At 39.0% G+C, this 8,395-nt stretch overlaps 1 protein-coding gene across 2 annotated transcripts in view; it reads left to right on the forward strand.

Moving 5' to 3' along the window:
- Positions 1 to 3,502: 3,502 nt before the first annotated feature.
- Positions 3,503 to 8,395, forward strand: part of ppp1r21 (protein phosphatase 1, regulatory subunit 21) — a 20,231-nt gene continuing 15,338 nt past the window's right edge. The window contains exons 1-4 of one of the 2 annotated variants that reach the window (XM_061039549.1): positions 3,503 to 4,025; positions 7,368 to 7,436; positions 8,079 to 8,225; positions 8,377 to 8,395. The exon at positions 8,377 to 8,395 is cut by the window's right edge and continues 83 nt beyond it. In XM_061039549.1, coding sequence (XP_060895532.1) covers positions 3,966 to 4,025; positions 7,368 to 7,436; positions 8,079 to 8,225; positions 8,377 to 8,395 — 295 coding nt within the window. In that variant the 5' untranslated portion in view covers positions 3,503 to 3,965. The remainder of the gene's footprint in view (positions 4,026 to 7,367; positions 7,437 to 8,078; positions 8,226 to 8,376) is intronic. The other variant, XM_061039548.1, reaches the window with a different exon arrangement.

Raw genomic sequence — 8,395 nt, forward strand, 5'->3', positions numbered from 1 at the left:
AAGACTGCATTGCTTTACATTAGCAGTCTGCATTAGCAACATTTCTGAGCAACGATGCCACCTGCTGTGACGGCCACAGGATCGACATCAGGATCGAAAAGCTTCCTCTCCATGTACGGAGGCTGATGGGTCCAGGTTCTGGTCCCGACCTGTCGCTTTTATTCCTGCATGTCATTCCCCGCTTTCTCTCTCTCGCTCCCTGATTTCCTCTTCTGTCCACTCTTCGACTCTGCGGTCAAAAGGCATCAAAATCCCAAGAATAAATATTTTTTTTAAAAGGCTTTCTGCAGAGTGTGGCAGCCCTTAATAGAAATAATCAGCCTTTTCAGTGAGGGTCTCGTTTGCTTTTTAAGGTCATGAAGAGAATTAATTTCAGTCTGTTTCATAATCGGCTAAAAACTCCTCACAGGAGCTTTAATCAGACGGCAACTATTCAGATTAGTTAATAATGAAGTCTGAGATATTTCTGCAGAAATCTCCAGGTTACGTTAACTTCTTTCCTGAATCCAACAGTCGAAAACAAACAAGAACTCCCTCTCTTTCTTTCTCTTTCTTCTTTGAGTTTGTTGAATGCACCGACATGGCAGCCAGCCAGCTCCACACCTCACATTAATGTAGATTCCTGGGCTGTGCCAGTTGATGGATGCATCATCAGATGTCCTAACGACACTCTGGGCTGTAAGTTAATTAGTCATGGAGGACTGTGGGATGAACACAGTGTGACCCTGAACAAGGGCTTGTCTGACTAGCCTCAGGCCCGCTGGCACGGCTCTATTGTTCAATAGAGTCCTGTGTGTCGACTGGAAGAGGGAGGGAGGGAGAGAGAAAGGGGGGGGGGGAGTTCTCCCTACTGACTGCCTCAATTCAGCTGGAAATCAGAGCAGCATCACCCCCCCTCCCCTCCCACACGGCCCTAGCAACCACGCCACGCCGACAGTTGCCAGGCAACCAGACAATGCTGGAGCCACTGGCTGTGAGTGCGTGTGTGTTCGCGAGTTTGTGTTCTCCCTGTGTGCATTTAAGATCAGGAGAAAACAGCAGCAGAGGAGACGTCTTTATTTCAGCATAAAACTCCTTCTCCTGAATGTTTTTGCATGTTTCAGATAAGAAAAACAGCTGATTGAATTTAAAAAGAAACAGTTTCTTTAAAGAAGCAGTGTTACTGCTTGCTGTATGTGGTGAAACGACGAGGAGATTATTATGGATTAGGTGAAATAATCGTGCAGGATTTGAGGCAGTGATGGCTGCGTTAGCAACGTGCCGTTTCACTTGTCGTCCCCCAAACGAGGTCATGTGAGTTTTAAAGGAGACTATCCTTCACAGGGCTGCAGCACGCTGGTGATTTCTGACCTTGTTTTTTGTTCGTGCATCCAAAGCCCAATGAAACTCAGCAGTAAATAATTTAAAGGAAGCATCACTGTACTTAAATGTAAATGCCTTTATGCACATCTTAAAAGGAGAGGAAAGGATGGAGTTAGAATATCATATCTTTATTTTTATCTTATTATTTTATCTTTCATTTCCTGATCTTTCTGCACAACCAGTACAAATATACACAGTGCAGTTTATAGCCTGCTTTGTGGATTAATAAAACCTGTGTGAATAATAAGTACCAGAAAACTTCAAATAAGAGCCCATCTCGATGTAAGGCCCAGTCCCTTTTAGCCCAGTGTTTCTTCACCTTTAGACAGATAAAGGCAGCTCTCAAAAAGAGGCCTCTCTGCATGCAGGGTTGAAAAAGTTTTCGGATCAAAAATGTGGACATTTAGTGACCTTTTCAACGGGCAGAAATTGTAAAAAAAAATGTAGCTGATCAATTAAATTTAAAATGTCAGATCTGCAAAGCCAGAAAATTTGATTTTTTTTAAAAGATCTGTGGGGACGCCAGTAGTCAGGGTGCACGCCCTATGTAAGGGGACCGTGGTCCTCCAAGCGGGCGGCCTGGGTTTGGATCCGACCTGTACCTCTATCCACTGTTCAATCTCTCAAATAAAGGCATAAAAAAACAAACTTTAAAAAATCTTAGTTGTGAAATTTATCTATCTATCTATCTATCTATCTATCTATCTATCTATCTCTCTATCTATCTATCTATCTATCTATCTATCTATCTATCTCTCTATCTCTCTATCTATCTATCTATCTTTCTAGTCCACAAGGTGGCGCTAATGCACCTGTAAAAGTATTTAAACAGCCATTAAACTTTAAAAGAAGAAGAGAGAATTGAAACGCTAGATGGCGCCCTTTTAAAACCAGCTCACACTTTTCTGTTTCCTGACCTCTGACGCTTTTGTAGGAGCTCATGATGCGTTCAAGTGTTCCTCGGATAGTTTAATCTCTCAAGTTTGGTAGACTGCTGGCGTTACGTCGATGAACACCACGAAGAAGATGTCTTAATTTTCCGATTTTAATCTACGTGAGCATTTACAATGTATCTGTGAACAAAGAAGACAATATTTCAGAACTCATTTACATCTATTTTTTTAAAAGACAGAAGATGACATCACAGAAAAACAAGTCTGTAAAAGTGAGTTTTCAGGATGTTTTTAAAAGAAGAGACTGATTATGAGGTCATACATGCGTCCAACATAAAAGCAAATCAATTTTATCAAGAATTAAATCACATCATCTTTGCCTGAACTTCTTAACAGTTGGCCAATATCAAATGCACAACAGTTACAGGACATTTATGACAACAACCAATTGACACATGAAGGATTAATAAAGTTGTTTTAATTGGATTGAATGACACAAACTACAGTTTTTGGAAAAACTGAATATAGAAGCAAAATCAAAGAAGGTCTGGAGTGGCAAGAAAACAAGTGGGAAAATTGTAGGTACATTATTTAAATCTACAACCATTAGGAAGTATATCTGTTATTCAGGACATGTAGATAAGATAACTAGACTGAGACTTGGGGCACGGTGGGTTCAGGGGCGAATCTAGAGTCTGTTTGGGCCCTAAGCAAAATTCGCTGGGGGCCCCTCCAACTAGCATTCATCACCATTATGTTCGGCAACTTAAAAGTGACACATTTAAGTTTCCACAGGAATATTGGGACGCTTAGCGCTGAAACAACAGTGAGTACTGTCAGATGGGACCCCCCTTAGGGAGGTTTTCTACTGTCATTGTAAAATTCTGAGTCACTTTTACGTATGGTTTAAAGTTTGTCAGTCCTCGGTTGGGCCCCCCTACTGGTCTGGGGCCCCAAGCAGCACCTCTGGGTGGGTTAAGACAGTATTTACAGAATAAATAAATATTCTACTTTGTGAACGTGGCAGCCCAGATTTCTTATTTTTTTGCCTGGCTAATATGAGGACCACCACTCGATTGCAAAAGCATTTATTAATTTCTTACATGCCACAGGATTGTATTTACATGTCAGTGATGTTCAGTCAAATGATTTATCTTATGTCTGCCTGTAGGGGGCAGTAACACGCCTAGATGCGTCTAAACTGCCACAATATCTAAAAGAAGAAGAATAAGAATGTACATTTTACATATATTCCGACGGAACTTGAACGCAGCATCAGTGGAGGAGGATTTTGCGGGTCCGAAAATGAAACTGTTTGTTGTTTCGTCTCATGAATGGATCCTCAGTGGCTGTTAGTTTAGCTTAGCACTGGCTGTGATCGCGCTCTAATACGATTTGCGGACGCAGCAGCGGAGTATCGCGATAACATGAGCTGCATGTGTGACTCGGATGTCGGGATTTGTTTTGCTACACGGTTAGCTTGTTAGCTCACTCACACTTAGCGCGTCGCTGTCATGTCAGATTAAAACATCCGGCTTTGTAAATTATTGTAAATCACATGACCACCGAGCAGGTCTTCCTGTGGGACTCATTACCGGCTAGCTGTCATAATGTTAACAAAGTAACGGGACGAACAATAGTGAAGTTGTCACGGTGAGCTAAGCTAACCGGAGTTAGCCGTTAACGGAACAGTTGAAGCTAACTAGCATCATGGCTAACGTCACAGACCTGCAGACTAAATACAGCAAGCTGGCTCAGGAGTACTCCAAGGTAAAAACAAAAACACGGCCTTTGTTTGTCTTTTAATAAAGTGAATTATCTTTCATAATCACAACATGTTATAATGATGATATCTGTTTCTGTAAAAGGGTTAAATGTTCTGCTGCTTTGGGTAAATGTGTGTACAAATAAGTCTCTATTCTTCTCCTTATTCCTGTATCTCTATCTATATAAGTCTTCTATACTATTTATTATTTATTTATTTATTTTTATTTTATTTATTTTTGCATTGTTAAGGATAGCTTGGAACACAGAAATAGTCTTCTATACTATTTTTTATTTTTTAAATATTTCTTTATTTTATTATTTATTTTATTTATTTATTAATTTTATTGTTTATTATTTATTTATTTTAATTGATTTTAATTTATTTTATTTTATTTATTTTTGCATTGTTAAAGAGAGCTTGGAACACAAAAATAGTCTTCTATACTATTTTTAATTTTTTTAATTTTATTTAATTTAATTTTTTATTTATTTTATTGTATTTTATTTAAATTTATTTATTTTTGCATTGTTAGGGAGAGCTTGGAACACAAAAATCTGATTGCCAGCTATGACTGCTTTGCCTGTTATGTTGTGCATTTGACTAATAAAGATAACTTAACTTGAACCTGAACTAAGTCCAGCACAGTTTCTACAGATGGCTCTTCATGAGTCTGGTTCTGCTCCTATTTCTTGCTTCTGTAACTTTGCTAAAAGTTGCTTAGTGCTGTGCTAATCGTGGACTAATGTTGGGTGTTTTACCTGCTCTTGTGTTAAGTGTCTTTATATAACATTTGTTATTAATTGATTGGCGCTTTACAAATAAAGATCGATACAAGAAATGAGAATACTTACTTTACAATGTAAATACACATTAATAACAGACAGAGACGTAAAACCAAGAAAACATGATCTACAGCTGATCATAAACGTTAGAATATAAACTTTTAAGAGTAACAACAAGAACAACTTTTGTTCAGTAAGATAGTGGAGAGTGTTAAAGAAGCTGAAAAGATATAACAATTATATAACTTATATCTAGGAGTGTGCGATGTTGACAAAAAATAATATGTTGATGTTTTTATAACGATAATTGACCATATTTTGTATCACTCAAAATGTGTAAAAAAAAAACTCAAAAATGTTTTGAAAAGGTCTTAGTCATTACCTTCAAACGGAGTCATCCAGGTAAACGCAGAACAAAAACACTGAAATCACCAGAGCAAGTGTTGAGATCCAGCGGTGCGAGTATGAGTCGTCAAGACATTTGTTGATCATAATAACTGACTCGATGTTATCATTTAAATGATCATTTAACGTTTACGATATTATCTTCGACAATATATATCGCACACTCCGATATCTATCAATCTGTTTATCTTTATTTGTGTAGCGCCAATTCACAACAATGTAAGCTGCCTGACACCTTTCATAAAAAGCAGCTCTAGACCGTACATGACGTTGTATTATTTAAGACCCAACATTAATCCACTACGAGCACAGCAATAACATTTAGAGCAAGAGGCTTCTGCCTCGAGTAGAACCAGACTCATGTTGAACAGTTATATGTAGAAATGTTAGGGGGTTAGGAGGCGATGGAGGGAGATGCAGAGAGAGAGAGAAGGACAGAGACAAACAGAACAACAACAACAACAATGAATAAGAGAGTTTATAGCTTCAATGTGGGCGTGCGGCCAATCCACTAGGCCACCAGCACCCTCAACATATTGTAAAGACAAGATAAGGATACACACAGCTACAGTTGCACACTCACATGGTACAAATGACTAAGAGGAATTTATCCAAACTGTGTGTCAAGGACAAAAGCATACATAACTTTATATAATCTAACATGTCATTGTTGAAGACGTCAAAGCAATCAATTTAAATATACAAATGTTGTCAAGTTGGGCTCCAGGACGCTTCCCATTTAAAAATGTTTGTTTTGCAGTCTCTCTGATATTTAAGCATGTTTTTATTTTACTGCGTTTCTGCAGTGATTGTGACAGCTAAATCTACAAATCAGCGTGTATTCAAACATTGAAAACATATATATATATCATGATTTAAAGACACAGTGGATGTTTGTGTGCACATGAATCATCCATGTAAATGTGTGACAGGTGTTTACTGTCCGTCATCATCAGATAATAAGTAAATACTGACAGGCATGCTGCAGGCTGTATGCACATGCAAACGTTCTGTCACAGTGGGTTAGTCTGTGTACATTTGTCTCTACTTGTACACCTCGTTATACTTTTACACTTAACTAGCTTACAGAGACTTCAAGCAGCTTATAGAAATGTTATGAGAATACGACATAAGTGACATCGATGGTGTGGTGCAGGCCTAATGGATGTGGCTGCAGGAGTCAATGCTTTGGGGGAAGAAGCTATCGCACAGTCTGGTAGTGAGGGCCCGGGATGACGAGAGTGCTATCCAAGCTGTTCATGACTGTACACTTATCTTAAATTAATACACCCAAGACAAATCAACACTCCTGCTCTAAATCCAGCCTGATCAAGGTTGCATTGTCTTTTGGAGATTGGTTGATTCAGCTTGATAAATTTAATGTTTAAAAGATCATTTAGATTTCCTGTTTAACTCAGACGATTTGTTTGACTTATTCTTCTTTTAATAAATGTTATTCATATGAGGATAGAGGCCGACATCACCCCAAACTAAAGCCTCCAAAATGACCGTAATATTGAAGCAGCTCAGAATGACCCAGGTTTACATAATGAAGAGAAACGGGTTGTAACTGATATTTTAAAGGGTTGTGTTTTATTATTTTATGCTTTAACTCAAATGTCTGTTTGCTGCATTATGTGACGGCTGTATGAAAAATTACTTTTCCGGCTATTATAGCTGAATCTAAATATCATATACATTTTAAATATGTAGAGGTCAAAGTCTTAATTTGTTAACAAGTGACAGTAAAGCCAGCGTCAGTGTGTTTTCTCTCATGAGCTGTGTGCGCCCTTTGTTGGGTGTCAGCTGACAGCACGGGGCGTGCGTGCAGTTTCCTGTTCAACTCTGATCCCCCAGTTAGCCAAACACCATGTCCCGCTCAGGAAGTGCTGACTGTGCAGCTGTCACACAGACTCCCTGGCAGTTTATGTGGTTAAAGGCCACCGGACATTGAGTTTGCAATATTTTGATGACTCCTCATTTTGCTCAGAGTAGGATGAAAAAAAACAGTAATTACACACAAGTCCTTAAAGGTTGTTCATTTAGCATTCCCGCTTTTTTTTAAGCTTCCATTGAACTTAATCCTGATATCAGATAACATTTAACGTTGCTTTTATTTTCCATGTCTCAACATTTTCTCGTGTATTTTTGTCACAGCTCCGGGCTCAGAACCAGGTGCTGAAGAAGGGAGTTGTGGATGAACAAGCCAACTCGGCCTCACTAAAGGTGAAGTGACATATTAACCAGAAGCAGCACCTACGATCAGGACCAGAGCTGGAGAAAGCTTTTACTGGCTCGGTTATTAAGACACATCCAAACTGTTTAGGGAGTCCCAGATTATCAGGGGTGGAAGTTTACAGAGGCCGCACAATATCATATAATGTGGAGCTCTGTGTTAGTACTACAAACTTGAACAATCTTAATTGTACCAAATACATTTTGCAGCATCTTCAGCAACAAAAAAACAACTTGTAGTGACAACCTTATAACCAAAAAGGAGGCCACTTCAAGTAATTTCCAACTCATGGTGGGTTGGATGTCCGTTGTGAAATACGTTTGAACTCTTTATTATTTATTAATCATCTTAAAAACACCTACACAAGATGGGTTTACTGCATTGACTTAAAAACAAGCTTGTTAGTATGAAAACAAGAAAGGCAGGACCCAAAAACACACAGTTGTAACAACTGTGTGGCCCCATATTCATGTTGAAGTTGCATAATAATACAATCCTGAAGAGCCATATTCTTCAATGAAATGTAAATTCTGTACAGGGTGTCTTCACAATAATTGAGAGTTTTGGTTATGGTGAATATATGTACAGCATTGTTGTGCCTGACGTGTGTTCGTTGTTATCGTCATCTTCAGGATCAGCTGAAGCAGCGGGACCAGAGCCTGAGGAAGCAGGAGCAGGAGATGGACAGTCTCAGCTTCAGGAACCAGCAGCTGGCCAAGAGGGTGGAGCTGCTGCAGGAGGAGCTGGCTGCGAGTGAATCCAAGGGCAAAAAGGGGAAGGTGATCATGAGGGGAAGGACGAGTGAGGGGGCTACACAGCTGTGCAGAGAGAGAAAAAATTATGTTTTAAGAATGAGCTATCTCAGTGATGTTAATGATTACACTCTGTTTGTGAATAATGTTTTATAACCCGTAATGTATTTCTTGACAGAGTAAAGGAGACTCTCCCT

The sequence above is a fragment of the Labrus mixtus genome, chromosome 6 (genome assembly GCF_963584025.1).
Source record: "Labrus mixtus chromosome 6, fLabMix1.1, whole genome shotgun sequence".
Classification (NCBI taxonomy): Eukaryota; Metazoa; Chordata; class Actinopteri; order Labriformes; family Labridae; genus Labrus; species Labrus mixtus.